The sequence below is a fragment of the Calypte anna genome, chromosome 2 (genome assembly GCF_003957555.1).
Source record: "Calypte anna isolate BGI_N300 chromosome 2, bCalAnn1_v1.p, whole genome shotgun sequence".
NCBI lineage: Eukaryota > Metazoa > Chordata > Aves > Apodiformes > Trochilidae > Calypte > Calypte anna.
Window position 1 is genome coordinate 142711891 of NC_044245.1, and position 18686 is coordinate 142730576.

Genomic DNA, 18686 nt, shown 5'->3' on the forward strand with positions numbered 1-18686 from the left:
TCTGCTCTCATCTATCCACAGTGGCTTGGATCCAAAGCTGAGAAAAATCCAGGGGAAGGGGGAGTCAATGAGATTTGGGAAAGATTCTCCTCATCAGGAAGTTATTCTTTCTGCCAGGGCCAAACAAATTTGCCCTTCAAAGATGCCATCAACAATGACAAACAGTCTACTGAGTTTTAGCATGGAGCAATGAGAAGTTTAATAAATCTGGAATTGTAAAAATACCTTTGTGAGCAAAAGGCTTGGCTCTTCCAAGGCCTGTGAACTACACTGTCTGCAGAAATGCCTTTGATACCAGGTTCCATAAGATCCTCATAGAAAAGCTGTTGTTATATCAATTGGATAAACCCAGTGAGGTGGGTTGAAAAATGTCTGAATAGAAGGGCCCAGAGGCTGGTGGGCAGTGGCACAAAATTCAGGTGGAGGCCAGGGACTAGGGGTGTACATCAGCCACCAAGAATGGATCCACTCTTGATTAATGACCTGGGTGCTGGGGTACAATGTGCCCTCAGCAAGTCTGCGTGTCCCACTCAGCTGGGGGAAATGGCTCAACAGGAACTTCATGAAGGTCAACAAGTGCAAATTCCTACACTTGAGGAGGTACAAACCTGAGCACCAAGACCTACTGGGGGTCAGGCACACCCCATGGCAGTGTCAAGAGGTGAGTGCTCTGCCTAAGGACTTGTATTCCTGCAGGAAAAACACAGGGTGATTCCTTATAAACACAAAAATGCCCTTTACCATGGGCATCAGTGCTACAGCTCAGAGGTGATTAAATTCATTAAAATAATAGCAAACAAATATTTTAAAATTGTTTTTGGAAAATATTTTTCTTTTGATATTGTCTTTTTATTCAATCCTAAAAAAACCTCCAGAAAGTCAAACTGACTTTAATAATTCTTTTCTCCCCTTCCTTCGTTTTCATGCCTTTCTTCCTGAGTTCTCAGAAAACTTAATGAGAAAAATATAAGAAACAATACAGACTTCTTGTTATTTTTAAATTATATCTTCAGGCATTACATGTTTTTGTGAGATTTAATGGCAACAGTTGCACAGAGGTGCAGTTCACCAGCTCTTCAGATGCTGCCTGGAGTGAGAAGAGGTGCAGCAGAGCAAGGTTGCTCCCCAGCACTGTGGTGCCACAGCCAGGTTAATATTCCTGCTTTGTACATTCATTGTACAAAAAATAAAAATTGGTAGAACTCCAATCCCTCCTGCTCTTTGATATTACAGAAATAATTCCATTATGCTATTGGGCACAACAGTGAAATGTCTTTTGGAAGAGGGCTACAGCATCCCACGTCTCCCTGGGGGCAGCATCCTTGTGGTGACACCTTTCTCATTGGCTTGTTACTATTTTGAACATGTATTTCTTCAGTGAAACTTCAATGTGCACCAGCTGTAGTGCAAATAATTTTGGTTTTAAATATTAATAGCTCAGTAATATACTTTGGGTTGATAGTTTTTTAGGTCACCAGGCTTTCTGGTCACCAAGGGTACATATAAGGAAGGACATGAATCTTGGTAAGCTCACACAAATGTCACAGGGTGAGTGACAAGAGGTGTGAACCTTCCCTTGGTCAAACTCTGCATTAGATGAGTTGCTGAAGTAGTGGCAGACTCTTGGTTTGGAATAATATGTAATCTACAAGTGTTTAACAGCAGGAAAAATCCTTCTTTTCTTCAGTATTTCAGCTCGATTTAAAATTTTTTTGTATTTGTTCATTTGGATTATTTATCACAATTGTAAACAAAACTAAAATAAACTATTCACATTCGATAGCAAACTATATAAATATCTCTTATAAAATACAATTTTTAAAAGCCTTTCAATTCTTTAATTGCAGTTACAACACTTGTATAAAATACCATCTTTTTTACACATTATTTTTACAGTCCCTTGGAGGAAGACACATCTCTAGATTCATATCTGGTTAATAGCTTGTATCATTACAAATTACACGTTGCATCCTGATTTTTATACTGAAATGAAAGAGAAAACTAAAAGTGTCACCAGTCTTCCAGTTTGCAGTTAAATTCCTCAGTGTTCTAGACGAAAGTGCAGATGTTTTTAAGGCATTTTTGTTTTAATGCTGAAAAATGACAAGAAAACTGTCATAAGATAAAAACATTAGAACCATACATGAAGATTAAATATTTAAAAAAATATCTTAAAAATACTGTAATCAAGTTAAATAGCTATGTGATAAAAGACAGCAAATATTCTGGGCAAACCTAAAACTTTTCGATGTACCTTCATAATAAGGTCTGTAGAGTTATAAAAAGAAAATATACTTACTGTGGGAGTAAGCAACTCTTTTGACTCTTTCACAGACATAATTTGCATTTTTCAAGAACCAGGAGTAGTATTCAACACAGTACCTAAACAAGTAGTTAAAATTAGCAGAGTGATAGACTTTTATCTTTCATAAGCACAGCTGTATGTGCATCATATTGCTAATATTGAATATGGAAATAAAAAAAGATATTCTGACCTCAATAATGTCATTAGATACTTGGAAAAATCCTGTCAAACTTAATTCACTTACTGTGAACACTGAAAGCTGGATCAGGTATCGATTGGCACACTGGGGACCCATTTGGATCTCAACCAGTAGCTCCAAACTCTCAAAAAAACCATCAGTGATTGGAAAATGTGGATTGATAAAAGCCCAGTGGAATATTTTAAGCAGAGAAACAGCAAAGGGACGAGTGCCAGGTTTTACCTCATGGCTTCCTTCCGAGAATGTCTTCTCTGACCAACACAGAGGCACAGCTGAAAAAACCTACAGAGCTCCATCACACAGGGGTTGATCTTCTGCACCAGAAGTGTGATGGGTGGCGAGGTCACAGGGGTCTCTTTGAGGACTGCCTGTGGACACCCTAGGAAAAAATGAAACTCCAAACTAGTTCACATACTACTCTCATTATATTTCTTGCAATACCACATCTGGGTTATGGGAAACATGCAGATTAATAAACTCATGGAGGTATCTTAAGATCAAATCTGAGTGATGCAGGCAACAGGAAATAAACCAAGGCACAGCCTGGCTGTTGCTTAGGTGAAATCACAGATATTCTGTTCAGTTTGTTATGATTCATAATTACTAGTTAGTTGCTTAAAACTGCATTGCTTTTATTTGTCACAAATGTAAGAGATAACTCTAAAGATTTATTGTTATTATTAAAGAATATTATTATCTAATTTATTTTAGTTACCTTCTAAGGTGCAAGTTCAGTTGCCACTGAAATATAAATTTCCCACAGTGCAGAACATCAAGACAAAACCAGGACTGTACATTTATTATATTTGATACTTTCAATGTGCATATGCTATTTTAATGAAAAATAAACTTCCAGTTCCCCCTGCTTCCCTACACTCACCCTCTAAATCTGAACCTTAGATTAAATATGACTGAGAAAAAATAAGCAGATTCTCACTGTTTTCTCCATCACATTTTTTTTAGCCTCATTAACAAAACAAACATGATCTGTGCAGAGGTTATGGCTTTCTCTCTGTCCACCACTGTCTCCTTGTTTCTGATGACCTCAATAATGAGTGAACTTAAACCCACTTTTAAGGAATGTGTGAGAATCCTCTGGATAAATACCATTTCTACAGGTTTCATAGAATTTACAAGAAACTGGAGAAGAAAAGGTCAAAGTTTGCCTGCATTAAGAGGAAGATAGGAATAATTTCTTCATTTTACTATTTGTTGCCAGAAGCCAGCTGGTTCATCAGACTTTTTTGCCTTCAATTGAGAACCATTATATAATTTTAACATAAGAAAAATGCAGGGAAATGGGGTACATGAGCATTCCTTTTTCCCTTCTCTTGAGCTAGATAAAAGGAAAGTATCTAGTTTATTCTATTCATTGACTCTTTTGCAGTCAGCAGCAAGAGATAACCAGTTGCAATCCAAACATTTCATCCTGCCAGCAAATGCAGCTGTTCCAGATGGCAAAAAAGAAGCAATATTGCCAAATAGGAGATGGCAGCTTATAGCAAAATCCTGAATTGCTACGTGGTTTTTTAGTGTCAAATACGATCTGACTCCCTTTCTTTTATTAAAAAAATGATGCCAAGGCGTAGCTAAAATTGGTGTGTAACCACCTCTCCTTTGCATAGTTAATAGCCGTGAGGGCACACTTGGGGTGGGTGAAGTGAAGCTGCCTGCCCTGCCAGGCATCACATCAGACCCCAGGAGCTTCTGTGTGCCTACAGCAACCCTTCCAAAAGGATGTCTCCCCCACAGGAACACTCCAGAAAAAAGGGACATTCCTGAAAATGGCTCTGAAAAGGTAACTGGGGACCAGGCTGTGAGAGGGCACATTTTTCTTAATGTGGGTGCCCCTTCACATGAACCTATTGGGGTGGGAGAGCCCCTGTGTGACTGTCACTTGGCTTCTACATTTCTGTAACTGGCATCAGGCTTTGGCCATGTGCAGATAAACTGCTTTACCTGCTGACTATAATCACCTTAGACAGTGTAATTGCTTTTCCAAGTTCTCATGTCTCACATGCTTTATAGCTTTGGGCCATCTCATGTTATGTGATAGGAGAGGCTACAAAGGTTAAATTTGAACTAATGAAGTTCTGTTGAAATAAGCTGGAGTTGTCTACTGCTGACAAGGAGTTTAATATAAAATGGCATTCCTTTGCAGAAGGAAAATAAAGGGTCTGCCAACCTGAGAGATTGCTACAAAACCATTTTTCTGCCAGCACTTGCCCAAGGCAATCAGAGTCACAGAGGAGTAATGGGCAGATGCTTGCAGCACCCAAACTCATGAGCCCCTCTGAAAACCAGCTGTGTGTCAAAGATGCTACACAAACATCAGGAATAATTAGTCAGGGATGGGCAAGAGGCAGCCCCATTTGTCTTAATCTTAGCAGCTTTGCATAAGTGTCATTAGGCTTTGTCAACTTAATAGCATTGTCCACACCTTGATTTTTTCAATGACAATTAAAGATTAATTATTTCTTGCTTTAATAACACTCTTCATGTTAATATCTGAACACCAGAGAATGAGGAATGTCCATAAAAAGTACTGTTTCTGTTCCCTCCAAGGAACCTCCACCTGGGTACTTGTTATCCTGCCTGTCAGCTGTGAAACACTTTACTCAAGGTCTGTGTTTCACCAGCAGAAATTCACCTTTATCTAAATGTAAACTGAGTGGCTGCAATTTCTATTGGGATTCATTTGTGCAGGAAAAAGTCAAGTAGAAATCTGAAAGCTAAATAACTTGCTTTGGGTTTCATTTTTGATAATCACTTAATCTCAAAATAATACAATATTTACATAATACTATATTTAATGCTGAAATTGTCTTGAAAATAATGTTGTATTTAGTTGTATATCAATTGGACAATGTACTCACATATTTATGAAAGTAAAATTTTCAGTACTTTGCAGTAATGTTTTATATTTTTCCATAACAAATTTCTATGGTGAAATGGTTAGGTTTTTTCTTCAGTTCCTAAATTCCTAAAGATTTGGATTGAAATTTAAAAAAAAATAAAATTAAAAGAATTTATTTCCGAACTTTCTTTTCTATGAATTTTCTTTCCTAAGAAATCAAGGCAGTCAAAAGAGGCCAGAAACCACAGGAACCACAGGAACCACAGCTCCCTGTGCAGAGCTCTTGGCTATTTGAAATTGCCATGTTACTGTCCCAGGCAGGTGACAAGCTATAGCTGCAGTAAACAGACTTCTCTATTATTAACTCCATGTCACATCTCTCTGACACTGACATTAAATTTTGCTGCCAGTGGAAGACAATGTTAGGGGTACTGTGAATAATTTGGACTTATATAATCCCTCCCTGTGTGCTCTCATTTGCACACTTGCATATATTCTCTGTTGGCATCCACTTCTGTGATTTAAGAAATATCTTCTTGGAATAATGTCTCAGTCTTTAGAGCACTGTGTATGCTCTGAGATTCCACTGTTCAATTCATTTGACCAAACGCATGATCAATACCTGCAGGCAGATAGGCTCTGCCATCATGAAAAAGAGGCATTTGATGAATCTCTATTCCCTGATCTCAATGAAATCCATGTTTTCTACCACTCCAGAAACTTCCAGTTGGTTGCCTGCTATTTCATCCTTAAGCTACACTGATCCCAAGCAAAGAAGACATGAAGAGAACTTGAGTTTTGTGCACAATTTTCTATGGCTGACAATTACCATAGCACATTCCTCTGCTCCCTTTCAAGATCAGAAGATCAAGCTTGTCTTAAATAATTTTTTTCACACTATCCATAGTGTCAGGAAGTCACACTTTATTCATGTACTATGTTCATTTCATACAACTGACCTATGTCATGGAAGATATGAAGAGAAATCTTGTATTTTGAGTGTGTAAACAGAAGTAAAGTGAGAGCAGGATACAAAAAAAGGGTATTTGACTTCCTATCTCTTGTGACTTGAAAAGACTCTTATACCAATAACTCCTCCTTGTCTCAGCACCAGTGACTTTTCTCCTTGAAAACCTGTCACAGCAGATGTTTTTTTGATGCAGTATTCTCTGGCTTGCCAGGCAATAGCTTCCCCTCCTCTTCCCTGACGCTGCCTTCCTGCAAGGCTGTGCTTCTGTGCTCACTTGATGCTATTGTCAGCTGTTGTCATTTGTTTCTCATAGCCAGTGTTTTAAACTCTGATATTACTTCTGAAAATAGATGTACCATTGAGTCATGTGCTCTCAGTGCTTTCTTTTGTATGCACAAAAAGAAATTAAAACAGGAAAAAAATAATACAAGCAACTCAACATATGCTGATAAACTCAGCCAACCAGAATGGACTGAGAGCTATGAAAAGCACGTTCAGAATCAGCAAAAGTAACAGCACAGAATTCTGGCCTTGTCTGCTGCTCAGCTGGCCAGGTGCCATGGTTTCCAGTGTGACCACTGGGAGGAAGGAGGCCAGACTGGAAGTCCCCCAAGGGGACTAAAGATGTCTACAGCATGATTTGCATTTTATCTTTTATTGTAGGTGTCCACGGTGCTGGTGCCTAGAGCTGGAGTAATCATCTTCTGTTCTCGAGCCTGGGATTTGGGCCTGGGAGTTATTCCCGTTGTGTTATTGAGCTCTGCTCCTGCTTTGTAAATCTGAGTGTAGGAAGCCTGGACTCACACACACAAACACTCAGCATCCAAAGCAGGTGCTGGCATCTCCCAGAGTTCATACTCCCTTCCTGGCATTGAGTGAAGCCGTGTTTCAAAGAATGTAATCTCTGACTAAATACTTACAGGTAAATATAATTTTATTGCCAACATGAATATATTATAAGTGGAGTGGCACATCATCATACATTTAGCCTGCTGAGCTCTTAAATTCTAGCTCTATTTTAGAGCTTATAAGAGACAATTGAGCTTTCATGAAAATCTAGTTGATAATGATCTGAGGAGGAAGATTAAGGGCAAATCTGGACATTTCACAACCCGCGGTAAAATTGCCACACAGACTACATCTACTAATTCTATCATCATGATGTAATTTGTGTTTCGAATGCATAACTGTGTATGGTTCAGAAACATCTATGGTATTAGTCCCTTTGGCATTTTGGGTGTGTGACACACATAAGACATCAGGTAAATTGCACATGTATGTTGTTTCCACATGGGAAAACTGACATACATTTGAACATGTTTTTGCTGCATGAGGTGCAGCTACTTACTGGTAGCTGAATAAAATTTCATTGTCACCTCAGGCCTGTAGGGTGGTGTGGACATCACTGAGGAAGGCAAATCTGAAGGAGGGAAAACAATATTAGCTGCTTTGATATCTTAATGGGTAAAAAAATAAAGGAAAGTTGTTGTAAAGAATAGCAGGGGAAAAAAATCTGAAGTCACAGACCCCTAATCAACACTTAGATTCTTTGATGTTAGATATATTCAGTCATCTTTTTCTACAGATACTATTTTCTATTTCATAAATGTGCCAACTGAAACCCTTTGTTATTATCCTAGATCAGTCTCACCTGGTTCTGTTTGCATCAGTTTCTTGGTTTCTTGAGGAGATGCTGTCTGCATCCAAATTGCAGCTGTGTCAGCTGTGGGAGCAGAAAGACACAGTGCTTCATGGCATTCAGAATTATTGTTATTTGTCTGTCTACCAAGAAGAGCTGCTCTATAGGAGACAGTCTCAGCATCCAAGGTCCCTCACCTAGTATACCCAGAGGCATTTAAAAATATCAAGATGGTAAAAGAAGGACAAGATCTTTGTTAGATCTTGAAAAGCCCATGGTCTACCAAAAGAAAGACTTAAAGATGGTAAGTTTAGTGGAGATGAAGAGAAGCAGCTTTTCCACAGGTCTGCTCACCTGATTTGAAACCAGATGTGAGTGAAGACCTGAGTGGCCTCCCAAGGTCAGCCTCAGAGATGTGGTTTCAGCTTTTGGCCAAACCCCAGGGCTAGCAGCTGAAACATGTGGGGTTCCCCTGCATTGCACTCACCAGGGCTGGGCTGAAGTGCTGGCCATGGGGCCCACTTCCCACCAGCAGCTGGAGGAGCTCCATCTGTCCCTCGTGGTCTAGGAGCATCCACATTGGGTGATGGAAAACCTGATCCTTTTGCTCCAGATGTCTTTGGCCATGGTGGGAACCTTGTAATGGGGATTTCCTCTCCTTTCAGGGCAAGAGGGCTCCTGGTAGCTGGACAAGCAAGAGAGGCAGAGACAGAGAGAGGGCACCAGCAATGGGCTGCAGATGCTGGTGCCCCACAGCAGCAGCAAGTGTAAAGTAATATCTAAAATGCACCTAGAAACTCCTATCTCTTTCCTGCTTCCCCTGGCAGACCATAGAATCAAAGGATACCTTGGGTTGGAAGGAACCTGTAAAGGCCATCCAGTCCAATCCACCCTGCAGTAAGCAGGGACATCCTCAACTAGGTCAGGTTCCTCAGAGCCTTATCAAACCTCACCCTGAAGATCTCCAGGGATGAGGCTTCAACTTCCTCCCTGGGCAACCTGTTCCATTTTTCCATCACCCTCATGGTACATAATTTTTTCCTAACATCCAATCAAAATTTACTTTTCTCTAATTTAAAACCATTGCCCCTCATCCTATCACTACAAGCCCTTATAAGCAGTCCATCTCCAGCCTTCCCGTAGGTCCCCTTCAGATACTGGAAGGTCTCTATTAGGGCTTCCCAGAGCCTGCTGAGCATGAAGGCTCATTCTGAGTGTGAGCACACACCTTTCCATTTTAGATATGGAAGCATGGGCAGTGCCAATAACATTTAAAATTTTAACCAAGAACATTTTAATGTACAAGTTTTAAAAAAACAGAAAAAGAAACTGAAAGGTTCCTGCAAAGTGATGGGGCTTTTTCCTTCACATTAATTTTCTATTTTCTAAACTGCTTCACTACAGAGGAAAGAAATGAAAGCTCTTGTCTATAAGGAGTAGGCAGATACCAGAGGGCAGCTACTAGTATTTGAGAACTGATGACATTTTGTGGGACAAGTCACAGTGGGGGCTGGAAGAGATAATAAAGGCTGGAATGTAGTTCAGCAAAACAAAAGAGCTCATAAAAAGACAGCAGACTTCTGGGGAAAATGTAGAAATTTTGTTATAGACAGATGCAGATATTGTAGATGATAAGAAGGTATGAGGTAAAATGCTGAATTTCTCTTTACTCTTACTATAGGGAAGCAAATGTGAAGGTTTACTTCTGCTTTTAAAAGGAGGAAGACTGACACTTTCCATCTTGAATGCTTATGGACATTCTAAATGCACTGGAGTTTACAAAATATTCAGGTACTGACAACTGAATGTCATACAAAGTCCAATGCTCTTTTAGTTTTTGTAAATTTTTTTTGTAAGTTTTTGTTTTGGGTTTTTTGGTTTTGGGTTTTTTTTTTTGAAAGAAGTTTTTCTATTTGTCAGCTACTCAGTGCACTACTGACCAGATCTGATGTTTTCTGGGACAAAATTTTTTCTTGCTCTGTAATTGGCATTCAGCATCCCAGCACTGTGCAGCAAACATACATGAGCCCTTAACAAGGTGTCAAGCAAAAATGTAAGTTTAGGTTTAGGTTTGGTTTTTAGGTTTAGGTTTTGTTTAGGTTCGACAATACTGGCTTACTTTTAAATCTCCACCCAAGTTCTGCTGATGGATCCACTGTTCTGTTTTGGTCTTCCTGTAATTTAGTGAAACCTGAAAAAGCTGAATCTAGATCTTTGGAGTATGAAAAGGTCGATTTAGTATGCTCACCATCCATCATGTGCTGTGTAATATAAATGTTATTTTTCACTCGTAATAAAATATTCACCGTTTTAATAATAAAGTACATCACAATGTATAACCATATACAAATAATATTAATAGCATAAACTAATATTTTTAAATTATTTTAATTTATGAAGGTAGAGTACTTATTGAAAGTTCTACCTGGACATGGTTTTCCTTGTTGTTGTTATTTCCTTTCATTCCCCAGGATGTACTTACCCAGATCTGAAGATGTGTTACTGGAAAATGTGTAATTAATACTAGGTGAGTTCTCCACAGTTTCCCAAAAGTCAGACAAATTTCTCCCTGCAAACAGAAACACAACCAACAGGAAGTTCTTGTTTCTAAACTACTCCCAGTCCAGTTTCTGGGACTGTCACTGGAAGTAAATAAGGCAATATTTTGGGGTGGAATGGTTTTAACATTTATCTGTCTGACCTGTCATCACACAGATGTAGATACAATCTGAATCATTGCTCTGATGCACTGAAAGGCAAAAAAATATGAAAGTATCTTTGTTAGCAGTTTTTATTATATTATTTTAAACAGTTGAAAACACAAGCAGAAAATGGTATGTGGCTACTACAACTGGCCAAATATTTTCCTTCAGATATGATTTTTGAGAAATATCTTGAACCAGCACCAAATCCAAATGCTTGTATTTCCAGGGGAAATGTTTCTATCTAATTAAAATTCTACGTTACAAGCATTTTTACATAGAAAAAAAAAAAGTCTTTGGATAATTTAGCCTATAATTATTCTTTTGCAATCATAATTCCCTGAAATACCAGTGTTTAATAATAACTGAACAAAATTTCAAACAAAACATATCTGCTCATAGAAACACATGTATCACTATGTTATATATATATTCACCCTGTATTTGTATTTTACTCCTGTGAAGAGACTTTGTTTAAAACTTCAAACCATCCTTTGTAAGAAAAATGCTTTTGGGTAAGAGAAATAGGCTTTTATACACATCTCTATGCTTGTTTCCAACACAGGAGCAAACCAGACAAAAAGAAAATGCTAAATGTTAAAGGAAATGCAAACCTGAGAGAATAGAAGTGGATTTGAAAATTTCTGTCAGGTAACTGCTGGTGTTCCCAATAATATCAACAAGTAAAGCTGTAAAATCTAGACAACAAAACAGAGAAAGATTGTGGCTGAAAATATATATTCTATCATGGATGCAAAGAAAAAAAATAATTTTTAAATGTGATAATATTTTGTATTAATGCTTCTCCTTGACTATGTTTAAATTATTTTGAAGTTCAAAATATTTCTGCTGAATGGGAGTGGACTTAGGAAGCCACAGGAGTACTCTACAGAAGTGTATTTCAAAGACAATATCCAATATAGAAGCAATGTGCATGAAAACAAACTTGAGTGCAATTTATCTGTTCAAGAGAACAATTTAAAGTGACACTCTACTTATTCTGCTTAAATATGGAGGAGACCCAAAGTCTGCAGACTTTGCTTGTACTGCCTATGCATGTGGGACCTCCCAAGAGGCATTTGAGCTTTACTTCAGAAATAGCCCAGATGTTGTCACCAGCTCAAACAGAGGCTGTTGATGGTGGGATGACTTGTTCATAGCAGGGTCTATGAGGACCAGGTCAATGTTCTCACTCAGGGAATGACAGACATGATCCCTGTATAGGACCCTCTTCTTCTAATTCTTGGGAGGATGCTCTAATCACCAAGGTAATCTGGATGTGCTGCTCATAAGGATGAAACCTGCAGAATTCAGGCTACAGCTCTCAGGTACAAAGGAAACAATTCAGCTTCATCACATGCAGTTTCCACCTCTCCTGTGTACCCACCTGTCAAGTCATTTGTTACATTGCTCAAACAATAGCAGTAATGCATAGGGAACTTGCCAGGGTCAACATTTTTCACATTAGAAACTGTAGGGAGAGACAGAGATAAATCAATATCTGGATGAACAGGCTGTGTGAAAGAAAAAGCTCCTGCCCAGAGCATAGCATGGGGATACTCACTGTTGTAAATAGTGACTGACACTTTGTGGAAGGCAAATGAGCTGTAGGATGTGACACTCAGCAAGGAGAAGAGTTTTTTGGTACCTGCAGAAACACGTGCCAGTGCTGTTAGCAGCTGGAACAAATGATGAGAACAGCATGTTTTGACTCATTTAATTACTGAGGTGCTGGTACCATACAGCTGCCTGAGTCACAATTTTGCATTTTCTCTGAGGAAAGGATCACTTGTGTTTCTTCTTGTTTTGGTTTTTTTTTTTTTTTTCGTTTATTTGCTTGTTAGGTTTTTGGGGTTGTTTTTTTTTTTTTTTTTTTTTGCTTTTGGGTGAGTTTTTTTGTTTGTTTTTTATTTATTTATTTTTTATTATTATTTTAATTCAACCGACACTGGATTATAGAGTACTTTCTGAAGACCTCCCATAGGTAATTATACTGTGTTCCTATATAAACACACACTAATTTCTAAATCATTTGGGGCAGGCAGCTATCTCTATTGTAACTGCGAAAGGGTAACATGCTCCTGGAATCAATTCTGGAGGCAGACAAGGGGGTGTTTATGGCTTCTCCTGCCAACCCCTTTAACCCTTCATCTCTCTGACCACCAGGCTGAAAGCCATTACCTCGGAGGGCAGTGTCCAGCATGTTGTTCACCAGCTCTGTCAGGTTCAGGGCAGCCAGATCCACTGACTTTGCAGAGAGCTCTGAAAAAGAAGGATTCTCTGAGCAGAAGGCTGCATGAGGGCATGAGGAAATGGCCACTGATTGTGTAAAGGGCAAAATTCCTCCAGACTATGAAAAACAAAATGAGCAGATTATGTATTGTGGTGAACCTCAAAACTTGTAGTGAGAAAATGTGGGTAGGGCAAAAAGAAGAGACTGGAAAACAGCAAGACCGAGTGGGCCAAAATTTGACTTGGGCTCTGACATCTTTCTGAAGGAAAAAGTCTTGTGGAATTGCCTTCTCTGGAGGCTCTCAAGACCCACCTGGACTCACTTCAGAGTGAACTGCCCTAGTTTTGGTCCTGCTCTGGCAGGGTGGTCGGACTCAATGATCTTCAGAGGCCCCTTCCAACCCCTGGCACTCTGAGATTTCTGTGATCTTTTCCCTTGAGCAGGCAGCTGGGACCCACAGTCTGCCCTGACATGTTGATGCCCTCTCGTGCTGGGCAGTGGGTATTTACTGCCAAAACTGCAGCAGGTCTCTCTTTGCAGATCACTCACAGAGGAGAAAATGCCTAGGAAATGTTCCCCCTTTCCTGCTGCTGCATGGATCTGACATGAAAAGATAAATTTCATTTTTCTTTCAGCTGCTTCAGTGGCAACACTGCTGCCACAGTATAAATTGACTGTCACTTAGCTACATACTTTATTTAACAGACGTTTTCCTTCTGCTGATGTAATTTGGTTTTCCCTAGTGAAAATTTCTGAGAAGGTTCTTTTGCTCCTCCCTGATAAAATCAAGAGGACACAGAGCAGTGTGGCTCTGTGTGTGAGATGGAAGCTCTTTGTGTGCATGACAGAGAGAGAAAAAACAGAGCCGGATGGAATAAGAAGCACCGAAAGTTGAGACGAGAACAAAATTGAATTTGGGGAGAAATATAATTTTCCAATGACATCAGGATCATTTTACACCAATTCAACCAGCACTCCAGGGCTGGAAGCAGGGCATGTCCACAGCACTGAAGAGAGGAAAGGGAAAGCAAGAGGGAATGGAGAGCTGGAAAGGATAGAAAGGAAAAAAATAACCAAAACATTCTAGATTCCTGGAAGGATAGAGGTTAAACTGACCAGAGATCTGCGTAAGCTCTGTGCTGGGTGAGGAGCTCTTGCTGGTGGGTTGGGGTCCCTTCTGCCACCACGTCTCTGCCCAACACGATGTCTCTCACCCCCATTAGCACCCACAGAGGGTTTCCTGATGCGTTACTTACCTGCAGTAGCCAGCACTGCCACTTGCTTCTCTTTCTTATGTTCTCTTCTCATGCATGAAGCTGTGAGGTGAAGAAAGAGACTGAGAAACAGTTTTCCTTGTTGAGTTACCAAGCAGATCTCCATTGAGCTTTGCTGCTCTCCTTCACTGTAACTCAGAAACAGATGGAGACTGCAAAGCAGGACACTGAGTATCCACTGCAGCAGCTCCATTAGATGCCTAAGAGCAAGAGTGCCCTAAAGGACTTGCCAGCACCTTTAGATACCAGATAAAGGAAGAAAACCGATTAAATATCAGAGGTCTCCCCCTTAACTCAAGCATCAAAATTAAACAAACAAACAAAAAAGTAGTTGCACACTGTTGTAGAGGTCTGCCCTTGCACACAACATTGTCTGAGGTCTGTAGTAAAACGAGGCCAAATCCAAGCAGACCTTTCCAGGCTGTGTGCAGGTCTGGTATTCAAAGCAGTCACTTGATAGAGTACTGTTCTCTGGAGCTGTGTTGTGGCAGGAATGAACAGAAGCAGAGTTCAGGAGATTGGACTTGTTTCCTCAGATTCCCACAGTGAGGAGCAAGCAAGGTGCAGAACAGTGACTTAGACATCCCAGGCCAAGATGAAGTGCAGGAATTTGGTGCTTAAGCTTCCTATCCAATCAGTGGAGAGCTGAGTGCTTCCAAAGAATAATCCAGAAGGCTCACAGATCATAGGACCACAGAAACATTTAGATTGGAAAAAACCTTTAAGATGATCAAATCCAACTGTTAATCCAACACACTGTCAAATCAACCACTAACACATGTCCCTCAGCACCACATCTTGTGTCTTTTAGATACCTCCAGGGATGGTGACTCCACCACTTCCCTGGCGGCATATTCCAGAACCTGATAATCCTTTTCGTGAAGGAATTTTTCCTAATATCCAATGTAAACTTTCCCTGGCAGCTTGAGGCTATTTCCTCTCATCCTATCTCTTGCTACATGAGAGAAGACACCAACACCCATCTCATTACAAGTTCCCTTAGGTAGTTGTAGAGAGCAATAAGGTCTTTACTCAGCCTCATCTGCTCCACAAGTTCATTCAGCTTCTAGACCCTTCAACAGCTTTGTTTTCCTTCATTGCCAAATAAGTCAGTCCTAGAAAATGCTAAATGATTCTCTGAAGCTTCAGCTTCTCAGTCTATCCTGCTTTATGGCACCAGCCCTGGAGCTCCAGCCCATCAGCCTTGCCTGTGCAGGGTGAAAGACACAATCCTGACACAGCTGTGGGTGTGGGACTATGACACCAACTGGGAAAGAGGCACTTGGATTATTCCCATTGTCCTTACCTGTGTTGTACACCAGAAAGAGATACAGAAATCCCAGGCTCATCTTTGCTGACCCATGCCAGCAGAACCACTGCATTGTGGAATCCAATTTCCAGCAGTTTGGGCTGCCCTAGGAGAAAGAAATTAGGTGAAAAAGAAGAAATAGGTGGTGTTAAAGTTTGTGGTATTGTGCATTTTTGTCCAACTTTGCCCCAGAATAGTGTGATTGTGAGAGATAGATTAGGTCTCTGGGATGCAAACTGGGATTGGTCTAAATGGCAAAGAATCAGAATGGCAAAGAATCAGAAATTTTTTCACCAGTGTTTTCAGTGTATGAGTGTGTTAAAAGCTTAGTATACAGCTTTTGATTTTTTGAGTCCTAAGCAACCGTGGGTTTGATGGAACTTGGCAATGTCACCTACACAGTACCCTGTCATGAAGATCTGTGCCCAAATGACACTGACATATGAAACCTGAACCCTTTTTGTTGAAACAAGGGAAAAGTTACTCTTGTTCCATTTCAGACCGGGTATCAACTGAACTCTTTTTCTGCAGAAATGTTGCTTGCCCAGTCTCCCCTAGCCTTGTATTTCTAAACCATTGTCACCAGGTGGTGTCCTGTCCTGCTTCACCTAGTTGCCTGGGAGGGATTAAGGTTGCTCTGCCCTTCAGGTTGAGTTGGTCTTCAGACTTCAGAAATTTAGAGGTGGTTAGAAAAAAAAAGAAGGAAATTTCTTGCTTTTTGACATGTTCCCCACTGTTTTGGTAATATCAGAACATTCCAGATAGCTCTGTAGTTATCAGAAGATGTGGGAGTGTATTAAAATTAGCAAAAAGAAAAAAAAATCCACATTTTTTTCCATATCCTCTAAGAGTAGCTAACCTTGTGAGTATACAACAAAGCATTATCTTGAAGATAATAGTGTTTCATTAACAAATTATTATCACCATGTTTAAAATGTTTCGTGTGTTTAATTCAGTAGAGAATTAAAACATTCTGAAAATGGATTCATTCTTGGGATGATGAAATGAGGCCAAGAATTTCTGTGTTTGAAATGTCTGTGTTTGCTCATCTGGTGTGTCAAAAACAAATTAAAGAAAATCTCTGAGAAATTTGTTAGGTAGTTAATCCTATCTATTCAGTTCGTCTGCCTAATCCTCTTTACTCAAACTCAAGCCTTTACTCATCAGGGCACAGCATGTGCAGAAGAGCAGGGCTGAGGCAGATGGAAAGCCATGGCCAAATCTCTCTCCCCAGACTTCATGCTCCATCACCTTTTCGTGAATTGGACTAATTATGCATGGACAGAGTCCAGTGTCCCGTGGACCTGTCTAGCATCAAAAATCCTAAGCTTGGTTCTTTGTGCAACCATATTTGGGATCTGACCAACAACAAGAGTACAGACCACAAATGGATTGCTGACATGAGGATCACAGGGCCTGAAATCCCATCAAGTCTATTGCTGCTTCTGCTATTTGGTATTATGAAGCTTACTGGGAATTGTAACAGCTTTATTTATGGATTTGTGGACTCCTGTTAGGGGGAAGTGTAGCATGTTAGCTCAAGCCTGCTAAAATAATGATGTTGCTAGATGTTGTCTGATGCTGGTGATGTGGTCTGTACTAATCCCCCTGAAGGAGTCTACAAGAAAGCTGTGGAGGAATTTTTATAAGGGCATGTAGTGACAGGCTGGGAGGGAATTGCTTTAGACTGGAAGAGAGCAGATTTAAGTTCAATACTAGGAATAAATTTTTCACTGTTGGAGTGGTGAGATACTGGAACAGGTTGGATGCCCAGTCCCTGGAAGTCTTCAAGCAACCTGGTCTAGTGGGAGGTGTTCTACCCATGTAGATGTTCTTACCCATGGAACTAATAAGGTCCCTTCCAACCCAAACTATTCTGTGATTCTATGACTCTGCTCAATATTCAGTTTTTTCCCCCTTTTGGTTTGTTCTATGAAGAGACTCAGACCTAGGAGGTGGGAGGAGAGGAGATCCTCTGCCTTGTCTGTCCCTACACACTTTTGGTCAGTGCTCATGCCCGAGTAGGGAGACTTGTTTTCTTGCTTTGAGGAATGTGGGCATGATCCCAAGACACAGAGAAGAGGCAGTGAGACAGACACACAAAGGAACGTTCCTATCAAAGCACCTTAAGACAGATAGAGAGAAGAAAAAAAAGCTGTAAAAACAGAAAGAAAACTAAAAGAGAGTGAGATAAAAAAGGTGTATTTGGAAGCACCCCATACGTACCGAGAGACAATTTCTTGCTCACCTGAAGTTGCAGCTCCCTTCTGTCCTGCCTGCTCACACACACACACACACACACACACACACAATTTTCTCTGCATGAGACACTGATTTGCAGCAGGAATCCAGAGCAGGTGTCAGCCTGGCAATAACCCCCCCAAGGGAAATGAGTTGGGATTCCATGCTACAGACCCCACCAAGCAAAGCAGCAAATGTCTGGGACAATGTGCAAGCAAAACCTGGAAGAATGAATTGTACTAAGCCAAACCCTGTTTTATTTCTAGAAGAGAAATATTAAATAAGGTTGGTATAAAAATCAACAGAAAACTCTCCCTTCGTGGCAGATTTTTTTTTGCCTGAATGTCAGATACTGCGGTGTCCTTTGTCCAGAACATGATGTTTAAAAATAAATTGCAGAAAAATCTCAGTACTAAAAGTGAGGCTTCAGAAAGGGTTGCCCTTACTCCTCAAGAGGTAGACACTGATTAAAATTTGAAGCATTAGGCTTTAGCTGCCTTCCAAAATCTTTTCCCAGCATTACCTTTATGAACATTTATGCTGTCCAACTAAACTTCAAAGTCATCTCTGACAACTATTTCTGGAACTGCTGCCTAAAATATCCTATCCCTCAGCAATGTTGGTATTAGTAATATTGTTATGATAGATGTCATGTCTGAGTTACTCAAGTTACCTGATATCTAATTTTTATCTATCAGTCTTTATTACTTTGTAACTGTAACTCTTTTGTTTGCCTGCATACATCTTGCCGCAGTGAGTAAAATACGTGTACAGATTACTGATATGAAGCCTCCATTGTACTGAAACTCAAAATTACTCACAATTCCCATTTCAAAACAGTGCGAGACGTGCACAGGTACTACAGGCACAGGTGCCACACAACCATCTCATAAACTGACTCTCATTGAATATTTTCCTTCCAAATATTTGCCTGATACAGGCTGCAGGTCAAGTCTT

At 40.0% G+C, this 18686-nt stretch overlaps 1 protein-coding gene across 1 annotated transcript; it reads right to left on the reverse strand.

Annotated features, from left to right (window-relative positions):
* Window positions 1–2049: 2049 nt before the first annotated feature.
* Window positions 2050–18473, reverse strand: HHLA1 (HERV-H LTR-associating 1). The gene is made up of 16 exons (XM_030444711.1): window positions 18438–18473; window positions 15486–15594; window positions 14162–14221; window positions 12854–12934; window positions 12237–12320; window positions 12060–12143; window positions 11287–11370; window positions 10657–10719; window positions 10453–10539; window positions 10090–10176; window positions 8458–8655; window positions 7983–8054; window positions 7680–7751; window positions 2727–2883; window positions 2300–2382; window positions 2050–2093 (listed from the first exon to the last, which is right to left on the reverse strand). Exons 1-16 carry the CDS (start codon window positions 18471–18473, stop codon window positions 2050–2052), a joined length of 1401 nt encoding a protein of 466 aa, XP_030300571.1.
* Window positions 18474–18686: the final 213 nt, after the last annotated feature.